Source organism: Nicotiana tabacum, chromosome 15 (assembly GCF_000715075.1).
Source record: "Nicotiana tabacum cultivar K326 chromosome 15, ASM71507v2, whole genome shotgun sequence".
Taxonomy (NCBI): Eukaryota; Viridiplantae; Streptophyta; class Magnoliopsida; order Solanales; family Solanaceae; genus Nicotiana; species Nicotiana tabacum.
In genome coordinates, this window is record NC_134094.1 from 46964787 (window position 1) to 46987004 (window position 22218).

Sequence of the window (22218 nt, forward strand, 5' to 3'; positions counted from 1 at the left end):
CTATTGTTACAAGCTTGGATCTTGAATTACATAAGATGGATATAAAGACTGCCTTTCTCAATGGATAATTAGATGAATAAATTTATATGGAACAACCTGAGTGTTTCATTGAAAAAGGCGACGAAAAAAAGGTTTATAGATTTTTGAAGTCCATTTATGGCCTCAAACAATCTTCAAGACAACGGTATATACGCTTTCAGAATGTTCTTGTATCTAATGGTTTTACCATGATGGATGAAGACCATTGTGTTTATACCAAAAGAATAAGGAACAAGCTTGTGATTTTAACATTATATGCAGATGACATACTTATAGCTTGAAATGATAAGGAGTTTATAACCGAGATAAAGGCATGGTTATCATCCCAATTTGAGATGAAAGATATGGGTGAAGCTGCATATATTCTTGGAGTTAAGATTTTAAGAGATCGTCCAAAGAAACTATTGTATCTCTCATAAGAGAATTACATTAGAAACATTCTTGAATGATTCAACATGCAAAACAGTAGCCCAATTGATACTTCTATCAGTAAAGGCCATGCCTTGGGAAGTCAGATGTGTCCTAAGACTTCTGAAGAGACAGAAAAAATTAGCCGAGTTCCTTATAGGAGCGCAATCAAAAGTCTAATGTATGCTATGGTGTGCACTAGACATGATGTATGTCAAGCAATTGGCTTGGTAAGTAGATATCAAACCAACACATTGGCAAGCAGTAAAGAGGATCATGAGATATCCGAAGGAAACTGCTGATTATGCCATTTGTAACCAAAGCAGCAAGGATTTGTGATTAGTTGGATACAGTGATGCTGATCATGGAGGAGATCTAGACGAAAGGAAGTCTACCTTAGGATATATTTTCTTACTCAGTAATGGCGCCATATCATGGAGTAGTAAGAAACAATCATGTGTATCACTATCTACGATGGAAGTCGAGTACGTGGCTCTCGTATCAGCAGCACATGAAGTTGTTTGGTTGAAAAAGTTCTTTGAACACTTGTTGGATATCACTGAAAATACTGAACCAATATTAGTCTACTGTGACAGTGAGGATGCAATATCCTCCACCAAGGACCCTAAGTTTCATTGTAAACCAAACATATTGATATCAAGTATAACTATGCGAGAGACATGGTTAGACGCAGGGTAGTGAATGTGAAGTATGTGTCTACAAAAAATATGTTAGCAGATCCATTGACCAAGCCTTTGCCTAGAGATGCATTTGTGAGACACATTAGGTCTCAAGACTTGCGTAGACTCTGAAATACTTTATTTTGTTATTCATTTTCCTGTGTTCGCAAAGATGATTTTTTTAATTATCAATAAAGTTGATTTACATATATATTTTTATTGTTGAATGTTATGTGCATTCTTTATTTTTTTTGATAAGCATGTCGGGTAGACAAGAGGTTGGCCTTCTCACACAGGCAACCGCCTCCTTATCTTAGTGATGTGAGGAGATGAGATATGATTTTAAGTAAGATTATCATAAGGATAATTTGAGAGCTATTCGCATAAAATCAGAATGTCGCTTAAACAATGACATAAGGTTATTAGGGTGAAAAATATTCACTTAGTCTACTTTGTGAGCCAGATGCGAGTTAAATATGATTTTGTAGATCAATGAACTCAAATTTAGATATTTATGGTGTCTAAATATCATCTGTACAACATTTCTTATGAGACAAAGACATACGCTCCTTGGAAAAATCGAGAAAATGTTGTAACACGTGTTTTACAAGTAAATTCTCTGTTTTACAATTTACGCGCTAATCTAATGTGTTTAGTTTATTGCATTCTAACAAATAGAGAAGTTAACTTTTTCCTTCTTGAAAGCTTGCTTTGCTAAACCTAGCTATATATGAGGAATGAACATCCTCCACAATATGATTATTTATAACAAAAATATCTAATTTGAATGTAAAGTTCCATTGAGATATTTTGACCCCAATATAATCTAGGTGAAAGCAACTTGTCGCAAGTGAAAGGAGAGACAAATATAAACATGCAATGTGCCAGGTTGGTCCAATTAAAGTGCTCGCATCCAAATATGCCGATGCAATTTGAATCTGATTTTTTTTTTCTCTTTAAATTGGATTTCTACTACTACTGCTACTCTAGATGAAGTCTAACAAATCCGTGCATCCTTAAATTATAAATTTGTCCCCGACAGTCCAAAGTCACGATAAAAACTCCTTTTCTTGCACTAAAAGCAGAGACTTCTTCTTCACCCCATACTCGGAGTCCATCTCCTTTTGGCGATTTTCTCTCTCAAAATTGTTATAAGCATTTTATTCTCTTCTTTTTGGGATCTGGGTCACCCTTTATCTTCCTAAAAAGATTCAAGAAGACCAAAGTCCTAATTAGATTTGATAACACCATCCCCCCCCCCCCCCGGGTCGTTCTGGCAAAGGTTTGTTTCTACACATTTTGGAGGTCACGAATACACCCATTTTTTCAAAGTGGGTTTCTATTCAGACTTGTCAAATGTTTGGAGTTGAAGACTAAAGTTAAATCTTGATCGTTTTCAACCTTGGTAAAATGTGGGTGTGTGTGTTTTTTTTGGGTGGTTGATCCTATGTGTTTGCTGTGAAATCTGACATTGGTTCAATCTTTGCTTTTTTCTCCTGTTATAGGAGAGCAACTACATTTATGGCTCACTCATCATCAGAGCAGAAGCTGTGTAGTGTGAGATTTGTATTGGTTGTGTTGGGTTTGTGTTTGGTTCTTTACATTGTGAGACCACCAAGGCTGTGGCACAGCTCTACTCTTTTGGCTTCATGTCCTCCTTGTTCTTGTGATTGCTCTCAGGATTCCATCCTCTCTCTGCCTTTAGGTCTGTTCATTTTCTTATATAACCTTCCATTTACAAAATCTGCCTGTATCTAGTTTTCCTGTATTTCTATGCTTCTTTATTAGAGATATAGTGACTAAAAATTATGGGTCATTACATTCTGAAGCATGTTACATTCGCTTATGCATTTATTTGATGAAGGAAGATGATGCTTTAAATTTGAAGTGCTCAACTGCTGAGACAGTAGTAATTGCTGAAATTCTTGCTTCTAACCAGCAAAGCGTTTAATACATTTAGAGGTGTAAATTTAGAATGCTTATTTATTTCTTATTAGGGGGGCACTTAATGAAGAGTTCCCCATCCAAAAAGGGGAATATGCCATTATCTGCAGCGAGCACGTGCTATTCTTTAGTAAAATATACACTGATTGATTTTGATTTAATGTACTAATAAATCAACAATTTAAAAGGAAAGCCTATGATTTACATTCATTGCAGTGCTTGTCATCAAGATGTGGAATTGGTGATTTAATTAGTAAATTAACCAATTTAGAAAATTGTAGCTGCCTACTTAGCGGAACCCCACTTTACCCTCCACGGGGTTTATCTTTTTGTGTTTGTCATGGTAAAAAATGAGGTAGAATCCTTTGTCCTTTCTTAACAATAGGAAGGAACCACATATTTCAACTGATGAAGGTTCTTAATGGTAATAGAATGTCCTAAAGGAAGTAAGTCAAGGCAGTGAAATGTACCGTAAAGTTTGATGTTTGTACTGAATTTATTACTTATTGCTTGGAAAGATAATTCACAAACTTAAAAAGGTCAAACATATGGCTCTCACTTGAAAAGGAATACATGGTTCTTTGAGGGCATCATGATAGAAATTGTAGACCTTTGACTTGTGTTCTCCAGATAAACTATAGGGTTGATATGACGTGTCAACCCTTAGATTATCATTCCTTTGAGAACTGGATCTTAGTAGTTTGGCAATTAGATCTTGAAACAAATGTTGGCATATAGGAAAAGTTCTCTATACCCGACTAACTTCGGTTTCGATAATTTTGTATCAGCAAATGCAGCAGAAGAGACTTCAGGGAAGAAGTTTTGCCAAATTATTTTTGGCTTATAAGAAGTGACCGTCTAGCCTTCCAAGTCAATAGAAGAGTTAGATTGATTTCTTTACATATAAATGTTGATTCTGCCATAATGAGATTTCTTATTATTCAGTATACTGCAGTGCTAGTCCTTTAGAGTTTTCCAAAGCAACAGAAATAAGGTTTTAATCATGCTGCAGTGCCACCATCCAAACTCTTTTGGCTTATAGGAAAAATGTCAAATCATGCCTTTTCTCCATAGTTCCTCTTTTTTTTTTTTTTTTTGGGGGGGGGCCTTTTTATGGTGGAAAACTAGTAGGAATTGTGCAAATGCTTATTTCTCGCGATGCAAAATTAGCAACGGTGATATTTTTTGTTCCAGATGCATATTAGTATTGGCTGTTATGACTCATCTTCGGTTTATGTGTTATTTTGCAGATGTCTTCAACAATTCATTGGAAGGTTAGCTCACTGCTCTTGTTTCAAAGCCTGAAAATTGTCTTATGTAAAATTATACAATCTCAAGATATAAAGTGAAATGTTGCATCTTTAGTTTTCTGGTTGAAGTTTTTTGTTTTCTGCTTAAATATGTTTCTCTTAAGTTGTAGTGGACCGGGAAAAAAGGAAAAAAAAAAAGTTGTTCAGACAAGTTTATGAATTTATTTGCCGAAATTACAGAAATTTTGGAACTACTCACACAGTTGTATGATGAATAGCTTTGGCGGGGGACTAATAATGCCACACTATGTAGGAGCCTTTAACCCATTTTTGCCTTTTCTATCAAGTTAGGAACCTAAGAATTCAGTAATTCTGTTGCCTCTGTTGTGCTATTGGCCCTGGGGAATTTCTCGGTTATAAAAAAAAAGATGAAAGAAATCAGTAATTCTGTTAGATGATAGTTTGAGATTGTAGACAAGCTGAGTATAAAATTGCAACCTGTATATGACTTTGAATTGAAGGAGAGGAAGTGACCCATTCCAGTGTAGGGATTGAATGCAGAATGACTGCATGCAGTGGAGTCGCTCTTTATTTCTGTTACTCTTTTTTCAGCTGCGTCTTAAAATCCCTTGCATCATGTTTTTTTGTGTGGATGCAGACTGTGGTAAAGATGATCCTGATATGAATGACGAGATGAAAAAGGACATTATTAGTCTATTGTCAGAGGAAATTAACTTGCACAAAAATGTCACTGATGACAATCTGGAACACACCAATGCTCTAATTATGAGTGCCAAGAGAGCATCTTCACATTACCAAAAAGAGACGGAGAAGTGCAACATGGGGATGGAAGCATGCGAGGGTGCTAGGGAAATGGCTGAAGCTGCATTGATAGAAGAGCGCAAGCTCTCGGCATTGTGGGAGATAAGAGCCATTGAGCTGGGATGGAAAGACAAGTGAAGACACACTTTATTCAAGGAAATTAACCATTCAAAATTTTTTCTCTCGTACAAATATAGCTGCCATATGCGTGGATATGCACCCTATTGACTAAGGGTGTGTTTGGTATGAAGGAAAATATTTTTCGGAAAATATTTTCCAATTTTTTCATGTTTGGTTGGCCTAAATGTTTTGGTAACGTATTAGCGATTATCGGGCGGTAATCGGACGGTTTATCGGATAAATCAAATAGACAATACCTTTGTATTGCATTCAATTACCATGGTGAACTTTTGTCTTGAAACTTATTCCTGATTAAATATTTTGTCCTCGTCGCTAAACAAAAAGAAGAAATAGGAAACAAAACATAATTCGGATAACACATGCAACAAAAGAAACATGGAACGTATATTAAGCCATATTAAAATTTCTGATACAATTTTTTTCAAAATATCAGCCTGGATTCTACTATACAAACAAAGGGTCGTGGAAACTCACTTCCTCACAAGAATAACTTTCAAATTCCAGCAGCTTAAGCTCATTCTGCCACGGAGATCAATTCAGATGATAATTTTTGGGACTGGAGATTCTTTTTGGTCTCTGCTCTCAGAAATCTTTTACTGTATGCCACCCTTATTGGTCTCCCAATAAATTCCTATAGATAAGGATAGGGTTTCAAATAGTACTTTAGTTACGTAGAGGTAAAAGTACAAATATAAAAGTTCTTAACAGGTTAACAGTTTATTCGATAAGGAAATTGAGTAATCCATCCACAAATCGTTAAGCCGTTAATTATAAAATCTCAATCCGTTCACTAACCATTACCCCGATAACCCGATACCTATAAGTCAATTTGGTGGTTCGGTTAACGATTACGGTTCAGTTTTGAACAGCCCTAGTTGATGATATCAATGGATCCAGGAAATGAAGTTGAGGGGAATTAAGAGGGAATTGATAACGCTTGCACAAAGTATGTGTTGGATATTGGGTTTGGGTCGCGGGTCACCCATGTGGACTGACCCTACCCATTTTGAGGAGGTAAAACCTTAAAGAGGTTGCCTAGGGACGTTAAAATATAGATAAATAAAAGAAAAAATTGGTGCACGTTTAAAATAATGGGGATGTGCGATCAGTTTGTGCGAGTGACAATTTTTTCTTGAAACACCTCTTTCTCTCTCTCTCTCCTTTATATATTTTCTTCCTCAACCGAGAATGGGTGTGAAAGATTCTCCCTAAAGTAAGAAACACAGTGTGATAAACAAAAACAAGTTATTTAGTTCGTGAACAAGAATTTCATTTCCAAGGGAGACGAAGTCGGATTGGAGCAATTGATTGAAACAGGTTCTGTAAAAATTTTCGCTGCTGTTAACAGGTACACAAATTCGATATCCTTGTTACTATTAAATCATCATTGGTTTCAGAGTAAGTGGTTGTATTCTGTCTTTTGAATACACTATTGAATATTAATCTACTTTTGGGTTGAGAAAATCGTTATCGATTTTGTATCACTGTTTTGAAATCTGTCGATTTATGTAACAATGTATGTTTCAATCATAAAAAAAGATTCACATGTATAACCTTACGATATTGTTGGCTGCTCTTGTGTATAAATTTTTGGCTTCCTGCCATCATAGGGTTTGTAGTTAATATGAAGAGGAACTTGTATATGTATTCTTTAATACTTTTCTGTCTTTAGATCCCATTCCTTCTTGAAAATTGCAATAATAATTACTTTATGTCAAATCAAAGTGTTATAAGACAACACCTCTTTGTGGTTATACGTGAATGAGACATTTGCCATTTATCTAATTAAAACTGATACACAATATATGAAATGTGTTCCTGTACAAATTGCTATTGTATCATTGGCAATGTAGAAACCTTTTGTAATATTTCTCTTAAATTAGTGACAGAATATCTTACTTTAACATTGTCAACAATAACAAAAGAACAGTGGCTGTGACTTTCAAAGTCCGTTGTGTGTGCGTGTATTTTTTTTTTTTTGTTGTCTCCACTTGACTTCAATATGAATCTGTAGGAAATAATTATACCACTGTCTATGTAGACTTACACATATATTCTTTAAGTCCTTCTCTGAATATTTTAATATTTAGAATACTAGTCTTAGTCCGTGTTATCCCGATTCTTCTACCGGTTATTGTGACATATGTTGTCACATTGAATGGTTCTACGCATTTTTATTGTTTTCTTGGTCCTATTTCAGACATGGTTAAACAGGGATAAGTTCGAATTACTCCAAGTGGGAGTTCTCGAACTCTAGGAAGGAGACGACATAGAAGGATGCATCGTCGCAGGACTTACTTCTATAATGATTCAGAGTCGGAGCCTAAAGTCATCAGGAATGTCCCGAGAGCGATGCAAAATGAGTTGAGGGATCACAGGGCTGAGCGAAGGGAAGGTAAAAAGAAATTTAGGGAGTTTAAGGAATTTAAAATGGGCTCTGATGCTTCCATTCATGAACATGTACACATTTTTCAGTTAAAAAGAGCTGAATTGTCTAATTACATAGAGATTACTGAGTGGGAAGCGTTAACTATTTTAGCGGACTCTCTTCGAGAGCCTTGGGGTGAAGTTTTAATTGATATTTATTATGATATTTGGCCTAGTTCCCCTTTTAGCGTATAGGTGCAAGAGTTAGTATTCAGTTGGTATATGTATGTCCTAGCAAACATGTAAATTGTTATTATGTGTTTTATTTTAATGAAGTTTGAATTTTTTTTTTGGTTGTTCGTCTCACTAGTTACATTTATTATCTATTATTTTGTGTTGTAATCAATTGAGACTTGGAATTAAGCACATACTAAGAAGTGATTTTAATATTAATTAAAATATTTAGATATAGATGATGAATAGAAATTTAGTGACATTTTGATTCTATACTAAATATACAATTAATATTATAATTAATTTGCTTGGGTGTGCAATCACATGCATAAATTGACTGAAGAATATATTGATGAGTTAAACCTGTAATATTGTCTCTAGTAACAGACATGGCATCAAAAAGTATCATTACTGACTTGAACAAGGGTGACAAACTGAATGGTAAAAATTACAACATTTGAAGTCGTAAGATGTGGTATGTACTCGAATAGAATGATGCTTTTGAAAGTATTAACCATGTTATGAGTCACCTAGAGGAGGGTAACACTGCCCAACACAGGAGGGATCTGAAAACTTAAAATATTTGGAAAAAGAAAGATTCCACTACACATGGAATTATTGTAAGTTCAGTGCTGATCTCATGCATGGATGTGAGAAATATTCTACTGCTCAAGCCACGTGGGAATATTTAAAAGAGACATATGGCGGTACAACTGTTACTCACCTTAGACAACCGACAATCAAGTTTGATATGTACAAGAAGCGTCATGATCACAGTTTCAAGCAACACTTAAGGGTGATTTCAAACATGATTTCTCAACTGAAAGGTGTTGGTCATGTTCTCTCCGATAAGCAGTAGGTTCAGGTAGTGATCCGGTCTCTTCCCAATAATTGATAATATTTGAAGGTTAACTTGACCCACAATGACAACATCAAACTTTTTGCTGATGTTGCCCGTCATGTAGAACTTGAAGACGAGCGTCTTGGTGCTACTAAAGTTGTACCTCATGCCTTTGTGGCAGAATCAAGTGGTACAAAGAGTTCAAGCTTCAAGCGTAAGGAAAACTGAAAAAATAACAGAAAGGGTAAGGAGACCGGAGAAAGATCCTCCAAGAAAAGAAACAAGCAAAATTTCAAGAAAGAAAAATGGTTTTACAAGAAGAAAGATAGGAGTAAGATGAAGTACTACAATTGCCAAGTTCCAGGGTATTTTGCACGTGAGTTCACTGAGCTGAAAAAGGTAGCATTTCAAAATGCATCTCTAAGTACTATATATGTTTCTAGCACTGTTTTACATCGAATTGTATCCTGTGTGGATTGTAGACCCAGGGGCCACCGGGCATGTGAGCCGTGATAGAGAAGCGTTTATAGAGTTTAGTCGAGTTTCACCTGGATCACGACATGTATATGTGGAAAATAATGCAATGCTTGAAGCAAAGGGATAGGCACTTGCAGAATGGACATGTGTGGCGGCCGATCATTGATGTTGCATGACGTCCTATATATTTTAGAGATTCGACGAAACATAGTCTCAGTGTTTGTTCTTCTAGATTTAGATTTTAATTTTAAATTTAGTCGCAATGGTTACTGTAGACAATATTTTTATGGTTTTGGACATCGTTATGATGGTTTTATTATTTTAGATTATAATCCTTATACGTATAATTATTATGTTGACCGTTGTGTTATGGCGTGTTATTCTAGTAATAATGTTGTTGATGTTATTAAATGGCATGCAAGATTATGTCACATAGGGCATGATCAAATGAATAGATTGGCTAAGAAAGGACATTTAGGTTCTTTCTCTAAAATTGAAATGCTAACTTCTTAAAATTGTCTTGCCGGAAAGATTATTCGTAAATCATTTGGAAAGGCTAAGAGAGCTAATTTTTTATTGCAATTAATACATTATGATATTTGTGGTCCAATGAATGCGAGGGCTAGGTTTGATGCATTATATTTCATTACGTTTATTGACGATTTTACGCGCTTTGGTTATGTCTATTTGATTTATCATAAATCTGAAGCACTAGAATGCTTTAAGAAATATTTGAATGAAGTTGAGAATCAATTAGACAAATAGATTAAGACCTTCAGAACCAATAGAAGGTGTGAATATCTATCAAAATAATTTGAAGAATTGTGTAGTGAAAAGGGCATCACAAGACATTTAACTATTCCTTACACACCTCAACAAAATGGTGTAGCAAAAAGGAGGAATAGAACACTATTGGACATGATAAGGTCCATGATGGCACATGAAAATTTACCTCTCCTTTTATGGAGATGCATTATTGACTGCAGCCTACATATTGAACAAAGTGCCTTCTAAATTAGTTTCTTCCACTCTTTATGATCTATGAACTAGTCATAAACCAAACTTAAGTGATTTACAACCTTGGGGTTGTAATGCATATGTAAAAGATTCTTTTAGCAAGTTTGGTAAATTAGGTCCAAAAGGCAAAAAATGTATCTTTATAAGATATTCAAAACACTCCAAAGGGTATGTGTTCATTGGTGAATTAGAGGATGGAAGTGTTACTGAGATTGAATCACGAGATGTCACATTTTTAGAAAATGAGTTTCCAAAGAAGGACGAGGTAAAGAATGAAGAGCCTCTTTATGAAATGTTGAACTTAGATAGTCAGCGAGTGTCTTCTAATACAACTGATAATCAAATCGATCAAGATCTTGTTCTTGATCCGAGTGGGAGTGGGAGTTCTCAATCCAAAAATCCTTCTAACGAATTTGAATTTCAACTATGAAAGAGTACTAGGAAAAATATTCCCAAACGTACTTATGAGATTGAAGATTACATTTTCTTGGTATCTCCCACAAATATGAATGAGCCAAAATCTGTGACTAAGGCTTTATTAAGCTCTAGAAAAGATGAGTGGATGAAAGCAATGAAATAAGAATTAGAGTCCATAAAACCCAATAAAGTATGAGATCTAGTTGACATTCCTCCTAGGCATAGATCCATTGGGAACGAATGGGTTCTCAAAGTTAGACGCAAAATGGATGGGTCAAAAGAAAGATACAAGACACGATTGGTGGCAAACGTCTTTACTCTAGAAGATGGAATAGATTATGAGGAAACATTTTCACCAGTTGTAAAGTTTACCTCAATTCACTTACTTTTGGCTACTGTTGCACGTTTAGATTTGGAATTATACCAAATGGACGTGAAGACAGTTTTTCTCAATGGAGAACTAAATGAAGAAATCTACATGGAATAACCTATAGGCTTCATTGTTAAAGGCAAAGAAAAAAAGATCTGTAAATTAAAAAGATCTATTTATGGCCTGACACAATCTTCAAGGCAATGGTATTTGAGATTTCACAAGGATGTGATCTCGTATGATTTCGCCATTATCAATGAAGACCATTGCATTTATGTGAAGAAGTCCAATGGGATGTTTGTAATTCTCTCTCTTTACCCAGACAATATTTTATTGGCCGAAAATAATTTGGAGTATTTGAAAACTATCAAGTCATGGCTTTCAAAGTCATTTGATATAAAAATATGGGTGAGACAAAATATATTCTTGGAGTTAAAATCCAAAGAGATCGTTCCAAAAAGTTATTGAGTCTATCTCAAGAAACTTATATAAAAAATATTTTGGAGCATTTTTGCAAAATCCATGGATACTCCTATTATGAGAGGTGAAATTTTAAGCCTTGAAATGTGTCCCAAAACTAAAAATGAAAATGAAGACATGTCTCAAGTTCCGTATTCAAGTGTTATCGGGAGCTTGATGTACGCCATGATGTGTACTCGCTCAGACATTTTGTTATGCCATAGGTATGGTTAGAAGGTATCAATCCAATCCTGGAGGAGATCATTGGAAAGCTGTGAAGAGAATTTTCAGACACCTGAAGGGAACTGAAGATTATTCACTATGTTATAGTGGAAATGATTTATACCTGAAAGGATATACATGTGTTGATTGGGCTGGTGACCGTAATGATAGAAAATCAACATCAAGTTATGCATTCTTACTTAATAGTGGTGCTATTTCATGGAAAAGTAAGAAGCAAAATTGTACAACCCTTTCGACGATGGAATATGAGTTCCTGGCTTGTGTGTCTGTAGTACAAGAAGCTGTTTGGTTGAAGAGATTCTTTGACAATTTGGATATTACAAAGAACTCCCAGGGTCCCATGACTCTATATTGAGATAGTCAAGTAGCTATTGCATACACAAAATATCCTAAGTATCATAGCAATACCAAATACATTGACATCAAGTATAACTTTGTGAGAGACATGGTAGCAAGTGGTGAGATAAATTTACAGTACATTCCTACGTGAAGCATGATAGTTGATTCTTTTGCAAAGGCAATATCTAGAGACTTGTTTGAGAAATATTTTAGCTCTTGATTTGCGAAGGATATGAACATATTTATGTATTGTAAAATGACTTTATTATTATAATATGCTCATCAATATTTGACTACTGAATTTATGCTTATATCTCGTATGCATGTGATGATATTTTGTTGATAAAGTATGTCGAACAAGTCGCAAGATTGGCTCTCTCATACGAGCAATTGCCTCTTACGTTAAGAATCATGAAGAGATGAGACCTTATAGAACCTTGGATAATGCGAGGTTATATTCACTTGTAAAGGTCGGTTTTGACAATTAGTCAGACTTACAAATTCCACTATTCGATTATGACTTGTTTTGGAAGCCAAATGCGATTTTCTCTAAGAAGATGGATTGAGGATTATTGAAGTGAGAAATTCAGGTTAGACATTTGTAGGTGTCTAGACCATGTTTTCTATGGTGTAAAAAAATATAACGAGACACATGCACCAATATAAGGCAAGAATATTATAGCACGTGTTTCATACCACGTGTACTTAGAGACCAGTGGGTTAATGAAAGAATAGATCCCTGCTTCTTCATGGTGTGAGGCCTAGAAAGTCAAAATTGACTTTCATTGGAACACCCTTTGACCTTTTACTGTATCTTGAAGTATCAATCAATGTTGCTACTTTAGCATGTCACTAATAGCTACGAGTGATAAGACCAGACCTCATGCATCGAGATGTGGAGAAGGTCAAGATCATTAAGGAGCGGCTGAGGACAACTCAAAGTCACCAAAAGTCCTATTCGGATGTGTGTCATAGGGATTTGGAGTTCCAAGAGGATGCTTGGGTATTCTTGAAAGTTTCTCTAATGAAGGGTATAATGCGATATGGGAAAAAAGGGAAATTAAGTCCAAGGTATATCGGACCGTGCAGAATCTTGTAGAGGGTCGGTGAAGTGACTTATAGGCTCGAGTTACCTCAAGAGATATCCTTCACCCGGTGTTTCATGTGTCTATGTTGAAGAAGGTAGTTGGGGATCCTTGGCTCATCGTCCCAGTGGAGGCTATTGAAGTTAATGAAAAATTAACTTATGAGGAGATTCCGGTTGCCATCTTTGTTTGATAGACAAGTACAGAAGTTGAGGAATAAAGAGATTGCCTCCGTCAAAGTGCTATGACGAAACCATCAAGCCGAAGAGGCCACCTTGGAGGACGAGGAAGAAATGAAGAGGAAATACCTCACTTGTTTGTGTAACTGAATGGTTGTGTTTTAAAGAATGTCAGAAGTTTTCTTTTCACGAGTTATGTTCAAAATTGTACAATTTATGCTAAGATGCCCTTTTTTAGCAATGTAATGCCTATGATGTAATGATTAGTGTTGTTTTCATGTATATGGTGCATTGTTGTCTTATGAATATGTTGTTAGGATTGGTTTCTAGGGCTCTCTGAAAGGTGGATAGGCCCAATTACAGGGGAAACTCTGCCAAAAGTTTTTGGAATATGGGGAGTTAGCCAAATATGGACCTCTTGGTGAGTGGATAAAAAGTTGTGTCATATTGGGTTTCTATGGCGGACTTTAACCCTCATTCGAGTACGAATGATTCCTAAGCGGGGGAAGATGTAAGGCCTCATAAAAGTTCACCAAGAATTTAAGTTTTTATGGTTCCAAGGTAAGCTAATGTGCCACGGTACGAATTTTTGGACTACGCAATGCATCGTGGAGTTGGTAGAAATATTTGCAGAAAATGGCGATTCTGTGGTCCATTATGCTATCGCGGATCTATTTCGCTAACTACGGAATCATTGTGAAATGAGTCAGAAGCAACTCAATTTTTGAGGGACATTTTGTGGTCCATTATGCAATGGGGGATCTATTCTGCTGACCACAGATCCATCGTGGATTTGACCAGACCCAACCTAAATTTTGAAGACCATTTTGTGGGTTGTTCCACTGACCGTGGAATCCGTCGCGAAATTAACATCGGGGAGATATTTTTGAAAAATTTCTAATCTGACTATATTTTAATATAAGGCCTTAGGGGGTTATTTTAGAAGGTATAACCAGATATTTTAGAGAGATGAGAGCAATTTAGAGAGAGAGGAGAAGCTCTATCACTTCTACACTTCAAACTCTTGCTCAAATCTTGGGGATTCAAGAAGGAAATCTCTCAAGTCTACTACTAAAGAGGTAAGACCTTATCCTTAGATTACATGCAATGTCCTATCATGCATTTATGAGTATGATTTTATTATTTTGGGGTTTGTGGGATGTTGATCGAAAGCCTAAGCCCTCTATTTTGAACTTGGGGTATGTAAGAAGGGTGTGAGGTGTGGTTCTTGGGTTGGGGTGAATCGTTGGGTGTGCATGTGCTGATGAGTGTGGAGGTTGTTGAACTATCATTGGTAAATTGTTGTTTGAAATTGGTTGTGGGGTGAAGGAATTCCATTGCAGAACCTTGTAGTCGAATTTGCACATTTAGCATTTGATAAAATGCCAATAATGGCTAAGTCTATGAACGCCTCCCTAATAACTGTTCAATTTTGTCATGTTTCTATAGATTGAAGTTGCTAAGAGTAGGGGAACGTTGTAGTAATTATAAGGAAAGCTCAATCGAGGTATTTTGGCTAAACTCCTTCAATAAAATCGAATTTTGCGAATTCACTATGAACTCCAAGTGTGGTTCGTCCAAGTTCTATCACTATTGTTCCGGATTGTATCTAATGTCTAATGATTGATTCACCCCAAAGGCTTATGAATTTTTCAAATCGCAAATCACTATGTGCTTCCCAGTACTTAGTTCCAATGTGTTTGAGCTCTTGCATATTTATGAGTTGAAGCTATAACTTTCCCAATGTTTCAAATGTCTTTAAATGTCTTATAATGATCCATGGCAAGTAAAGGAAAGAAAGTATGAAATGTGAAATGCGGCCATCATGCCAAGAATGATGATTTACATGCGTGGCCAAGAAATGCCAATAAAATAAATGGAATTATGAAAGGTTATGAAACGAATATGATTTTTTTATATGATAAATATTTTTGGGAGTATCGTTAGGTCACCGAGGAACGCTGGGTTATAAATTCCCAATCCCTAAACAACAGGTACCAGTGTAGGGGTTGATTGAAGGATAAATTCCCGTTATATTATGTTGATAGCTAGCAAAGACTGTGTCGACCCACACAACATTGTGGTGAGACGGCTTAGCCGATTGGGCAGAGATCGGATGCCATGCTGCGCACATGGTGGTATTGTGTTTCTGTGTCAATCCTCATATTTTGGGGTGAGACGGCTTTTCCGGTCGGGCAGTGATCGGACTCCATGCCATGTTCATGGTGGTATGTCGGTACTAAGGATCTCCCAACTTAAAAGGTTAATGCTTACTTGAAAATTTACTTTGTTTTAACTTGGCATTTAAATATCATTGATTAGCTTACTGCTTTCATGTTTCTCTCCTTTTATGTTGGCATGCCATTCCATGAGAGGGTATTTAGCTTTACATACTAGTATTATTCCATATATACTTTACATCCCTTTTGCCGGGGACGCTGCATCTTTAATGGATGTAGGTGGTTCCTAAGCAGGAGGCATTGATTCTTGATAGCAGCTTACCCTCTACTCAGAGGATTTTTGTGAGCCTTATTCTACATGGGGACCTTATGTCCTTTGATTTTGTACATTGTATTCTGAGGTATAGCCGGGGCCTTGTCACCGGCACTTCCATATTGTACTCATGATCTCTTAGAGGCTCCGTAGGCATACTATGAGTTGTGTTTTGAATGGGGAAAACAAATCAATAGTGCTGTTGTAGTTGTCGGATGTTTCCAATGCTAAATATGAACTTGTAATCTTTTGCTAATTATCAATGAAGCTCCTTTAAATAATGAAACACTATGTTGTACTCTTTTACCCTCTCATTTTCTATATCTTGTCATTTACCCTCAACGTATTCATGGGAAAGGGTGCTTAATAGGCACTAAGCAGGCTTTCTTGACTGGGGTAACTTGGTTAAGCGCCGATCCCACTGCCCAAGGTCGGGGCGCGACACAAGAAAGCAAAATCAAAACTCTAAAAATGCCTTCCCGCGTGAATCGATGTCACGACCCAAATCTCACATGTCGTGATGGTGCCTATCGCAATACTAGGCAAGACGACAATCACAATAAATCACACATCTTTAAGTTTGAAAATATAATAAAATAAGCTTAAGAGCAATCTCTCATAAATACTGATACGAAAATACCGCGACTCAATACAATATTCACCGAAAATCTGGGTGTCACTTAGTACATGAGTATCTATATAATAACATGGTCTGACTACTGAAACACTGTCTAGGAAGATAGAAAAATATAAATAAAATGAAAGGATAAAGGAGGAGAGTCAAGGTCTGAGGACACCAAAGCAGCAACCTCGAGAATCTCCGAACTCATAAAGCTCCAAAATCAGCAACAACCGTACCCGGAAGTACCTGGATCTAGATACGAAGTATAGAGTGTAGTATGAGTACAACTGACCCAATGTACTTAATAAGTAAAAAGACTAACCTTGGGCTAAAAGCAGTGACGAGCTCCACAGGCACAGTCCAAATACAGAATTTAACAATACAAAAATGTAGACATGCTTTCAAGTTTAACAGTTTTAACTCAAAACAGATAAAATATGCCAAGTGTGAATGAAATGAGGAATGGCACATATCTATGTCTACATGTCAATTATGCATGCTAACTGTAATGCAAAATAGTGATAAAATCATATGCATACTCTCAGAGTATCAATTCACTCTGTCCTCCCATTCACTCAATCCTCACAGTCACTCATTCCTCACAGTCACTCAGTCATCCTAATCGCTCGGCACTCGCACTCGGTGCTCACACTCGGCACTCGCACTCGGTGCTCACACTCGGCACTCGCACTCAGTAGGTACCTACGCTCACTGCTGGTGAGTCAGACTCCGGAGGGGCAGATCCTGCCCAAGCTCTATAATAAACCAATCACGACATGAATTCATAAAGCCTGCTGCGTCGTGCAGCCCGATCCTATAAATATCCTCACAATCAGGCCCTCGACCTCACTAAATCATCAATCTCTCCAGTCTCTCGGGCTCACGAATATCATGACAATCAGCCCAAAACAATGATGATGTGATGTATCAATATATGGCAACAGAGACTGAGATATGATATGCAAATAATAGATGTGACTGATTACATGATTGCAATTTAAGCAAGTAATTCAACAACAACACGACCTTTGTGGGTCCCAACAGTACCAATATATAGCCTAAACATGATTTCAAACATAAATCACAACTCAATTTCTTTAACACATGGGAAATGTATGGATAATGACAAGATTATTTGACTACACAGTTCCACAGAATTGACTGAGTCACAATTCTTATGGTGCATGCCCACACGCCCGTTACCTAGCATGTGCGTCACCTCAAAACTAATCATATAACGTAATTTAGGGATTCATACCCTCAAAACCAAGTTTAGATGTGTTACTTACCTCAAGCCGTGCAAATCTCTACTCCAATAAGCCCTTGCCTCGCGAATCGGCCTCCTAGCGCCTCAAATCTAACCACAAACAACTCGATACAATCAACACAAGCTATAAGAATCAATTCCATATGAAAATTCTAAGTTCTTAATCAAAAGTCAAAAAGACAACTCAAAAAGTCAACCCCGAGCCCACGTCTCGGAATCCAACAGAAGTTACAAAATCCGAACATCCATTCAACCACGAGTCCAACCGTACCAAAAATACTCAAATCCGATACCAAATCGTCACTCAAATCCCCAATTCTTACTCTTCAATCCCTAGTCCAAAACTCCCAAAATTTCACCGTAACAACACATAAACTAGGTGGGAAATTTGATGGGTAATCAAAATAATTAGATAAAAATGACCAAAAGTGGCTTACTCTCGTGAACCCCTCTCAAAAATCGCCTCCAACCGAGCTTGCAAAGTCCGAAAAAGAATAAAATCTCGGAACTCTTCAATTAAATACACTGCCTAGGCCTTTCGCTTCTGCCGGCCCAAAATCCGCATATGTGGAATCGCTTTTGCAAAGAAAACTCTGCATTTACGGTATTCACTAAGTTCCCATGCTCCGCATCTGCGCCCCCACGATCGCTTTTGCGGAAGCGCTTCTGCGCCCAACATCCGCTTCTGCAGAAACACCTAGTCATCCTATCTTCTCCCCCATAATCCGCTTCAGCGGACCACTTCTTCGCACCTGCGACCACTGCCCAACTCTTTCCAGACTGCACCTACTTTGCTTGTACGGTCACGCACCTGCGACCAATCATCCGCAGGTGCGATTGCACCAGACATCAACAACCCAGAAATGATCCTAAGTCAAATTCCAATTTGATATCCATCCGAATCACCCTCCAGGCCCCCGAGACCTCAACCAAACATACCAACAAGTCCTAAAATACAATACGAACTTAGTCGAGGCCTCAAATCACATCAAACAACATCAAAACACAAATCGCACCTCAATTCAAGCCTAATGAACTTATGAACTTCTAACTTCTACATTCGATGCTGAAACCTGTCAAATCAACTCCGATTAACCTCAAATTTTACACACACATCATAAATAATGCAATGGACCTACTCTAACTTCCAGAACCAAAATTTGAGTCCGGTAACCACAAAGTCAACTCTCGGTCAAACTTCTCAATTCTCCAAACTTCTATTTTTCCAACTTTCGCCAATTCAAGCCAAAATCATCTACAGACCTCCAAATCAATATCCAGACATGCTCCTAAGTCCAAAATCACCATAAAGTACTATCAGAACTATCAAAACTCCATTTTGGAGTCATTTACACATAAGTCAACCTCCGGTCAACTCTTTCAACTTAAGCTTTTAACCTTGGGACTAAGTGTCCAATTCATTCCGAACCATCCCCGGAATCGAATCAACCACCCCGACAAGTCACATAACAACAACTGAGCACAAAATAAGCAGAAAATGGGGGAACGGGGCTACAACACTCAAAATGACCGGCCGGGTCATTACATCCTCCCCCTCTTAAACAAATGTTCATCCTCGAACGGGTCTATAATCATACCTGGGGTCTCAAATAGGTATGTATATTTGCTTTGCATCTCCCGCTCGGTCTCCCAAGTAGACTCCTCGACTGGCTGACCTCTCCAATGCACCTTCACTGAAGCTATGTTCATTGACCTCAACTTTCGAACAAACCGATCCAAAATGGCCACCGGCTCCACATCATAAGTCAAATCACCATCCAACTGAACCGTGCTGAAGTCCAAAACATGAGTAAAATCACCGACATACTTACGGAGCATGGATACATGAAACACTGGATGAACACTCGATAGACTAGGAGGCAATGCAAGCCTGTAAGCTACCTCCCCAATCCTCTCAAGCACCTCAAACGGGCCAATATACCGAGGGCTCAACTTTCCATTCTTTCTGAACCTCATAACACCCTTCATGGGTGAAACCTTGAGTAGTACTTTCTCCCCAACCATTTGAGAAACATCGCGAACCTTCCGATCGATGTAACTCTTCTATCTAGACTGTGCCGTGTGAAGCCGATCCTGAATCAATTTAACCTTATCCAAAGCATCCTAAACCAAGTCAATACCCAATAGCCTAGACTCACCCGGCTCAAACCAACCCACCGGAGACCGACACCATCTCCCACATAAAGCCTCATACAGAGCCATCTGAATGCTCGATTGGTAGCTATTGTTGTAGGCAAACTGTGAAAGCGGTAGAAACAGATCCCAAGAACCCCCGAAATCCATGACACAAACACGTAGTATATCCTCCAATATCTAAATAGTGCACTCGACTGTCCGTCCGTCTGAGGGTGGAATGTTGTACTCAACTCAACCCGTGTGCCTAACTCTCGGTGCACTGCCCTATAGAACTGCTATGTGAACTGCGTGCCTTGATCTGAAATGATGGACACCAGCACAGCGTGAAGTCAAACAATCTCGCAATATAGATTTCAGCCAACCGCTCCAAAGAATAAGTAGTCCCAACTGGAATAAAATGCGCGAACTTGGTCAACCGATCCATAATCACCCAAATAGAATCAAAATTCCTCGATGTCCATGGGATCCCAGCTATATAATCCATGGTAATACGCTCCCATTTTCACTCTGTAATCTCAAGCCTCTGAAGCAATCCGCCCGGTCTCTGATGCTCGTATTTCATCTACTGACAATTTAGGCACTGACCTACAAACCCCAGTATGTATTTCTTCATCCTCCACCAATAGTGCTTCCGCAAGTGCTGATACATCTTCGCAACACCCGAATGAATGGAATATCGCTAACTGTGGGCCTTCTCAAGAATCCACTCACGTAGCCCAACTACGTTAGGTAAACAGATCTGACCCTGCATCCGCAACACCCTATCATCCCCAATAGTAACCTCCTTGGAATCACCGTGCTAAACCGTGTCCTTGCGGATAAGCAAATGGGGATCATCATACTGATGCTCTCTGATGCGATCATATAAGGAAGACCGAGAAGCCACAAAAGCTAGAACTCGACTGGGCTCCAAAACATCTAACCTCACAAACTGATTGGCTATGGCCTGGACATTTGATGCAAGTGGTCTCTCACCAACATGAATAAATTCAAGGCTACCCATACTCACCGCCTTTCTACTCAAGGCATCGGCCACAACATTGGCCTTCCCGGGATGATACAAAATGGTAATATCATAGTCCTTTAGCAGCTCCAAACATCTCTGCTACTTCAAATTTAGATCCTTTTGTTTGAACAAGTGTTGGAGGCTCCGATGATCCGTAAATACCTCACAAGACACACCATAGAGATAATTCCTCCAAATCTTCAATGCATGAATGATGGCTTCCAACTCCAAATCATGAACATGGTAATTCTTCTCATGGGGCTTCAACTGTCGTGAAGCATAAGCAATACACTGTATAAGAGCCTGACGCTGAAGGCAAAACTAAAACTGGAGCCGAGGCCAAGACATCCTTGAGATTCTGAAAGCTCTACTCACACTCATACGACGAGCTAAATGGAGCACCCTTTTGGGTCAACCTGGTCAAAGGCGCTGCAATGGATGAGAAACCCTACACAAAGCGGCGATAATATCCGACATGCCGAGAAAAATCCAAATCTCAATAGCTAAAGACGTTTTGGGCCAACTCTGAACCTCCTCTATCTTCTTTGGATCCACCTTAATTCCGTCACTGGACACCATGTGTACCAAGAACGCCACCAAATTGAGCCAAAACTCACACTTGGAGAACTTGGCATAAAGCTTCTCCTTCCTCAATTGCTGTAGCATAATCCTCAAATTCTGTGCATGCTTCTCCTAGATACGTGAGTACACCAGGATATCATCAATAAATACTATGACAAATGAATCAAGATATGGTTGGAATACACTGTTCATCAGATGCATGAATGCTGCTGGGGCGTTGGTCAGCCTAAAGGATATCACAAGGAGCTCATAGTGACCATAGCGGGCCCTGAATGCCGTCTTCAGAATATTCGAGTCCCGAATCTTCAGCTGGTGATAACTAGACCTCAAATCAATTTTAGAGAACACCCTCGCACCCTGAAGCTGGTCAAAGAGATCATCAATGCATGGCAAATGATATTTGTTCTTGATTGTAACTTTGTTCAACAGCCTATAGTCGATGCACATCTGCATAGTACCATCATTCTTCTTCACAAACAGAACCGGTGCACCCCAAGATGACACACTATGCTTAATAAACCCCTTATCAAGAAGCTCCTGAAGGTGCTCTTTCAATTCCTTCAACTCTGCTGGTGCCATACGATACGGAGGAATAAAAATGGGATGAGTGCTCGGCACCAAGTCAATACCAAAATCAATATCCCTGTCGGGTAGCATGCTCGGCAGGTTTGCAGCAAACACATCCGGAAAGTGTCGTACTACCAGAACAGAATCAATAGTAGGAGTATTAGCACGAACATCTCTCACAAAGGCCAAATATAACAAACACCTCTTCCCAA

At 38.1% G+C, this 22218-nt stretch overlaps 2 protein-coding genes across 4 annotated transcripts; both read left to right on the forward strand.

The window, feature by feature from the left end:
* The first annotated feature begins 1932 nt into the window (after positions 1-1932).
* LOC107830305 (uncharacterized) lies at positions 1933-5543 on the forward strand. 3 transcript variants are annotated; one of them, XM_016657829.2, is made up of 4 exons: positions 1933-2015; positions 2633-2832; positions 4322-4345; positions 4980-5543. In XM_016657829.2, the coding sequence occupies exons 1-4, from the start codon at positions 2002-2004 to the stop codon at positions 5279-5281; spliced, it is 540 nt and encodes a 179-aa protein (XP_016513315.1). In that variant the 5' UTR covers positions 1933-2001; the 3' UTR covers positions 5282-5543. The 3 variants fall into 3 exon arrangements, with proteins under 3 accessions (XP_016513315.1, XP_016513317.1, XP_016513318.1); XM_016657831.2 differs by lacking the exon at positions 1933-2015 and adding an exon at positions 2036-2539; XM_016657832.2 differs by lacking the exon at positions 1933-2015 and adding an exon at positions 2036-2532.
* A 6149-nt stretch (positions 5544-11692) lies between these two features.
* On the forward strand, positions 11693-12064 carry LOC142169611 (secreted RxLR effector protein 161-like). The gene has a single exon (XM_075231499.1). The coding sequence runs from the start codon at positions 11693-11695 to the stop codon at positions 12062-12064; it is 372 nt and encodes a 123-aa protein (XP_075087600.1).
* Positions 12065-22218: the final 10154 nt, after the last annotated feature.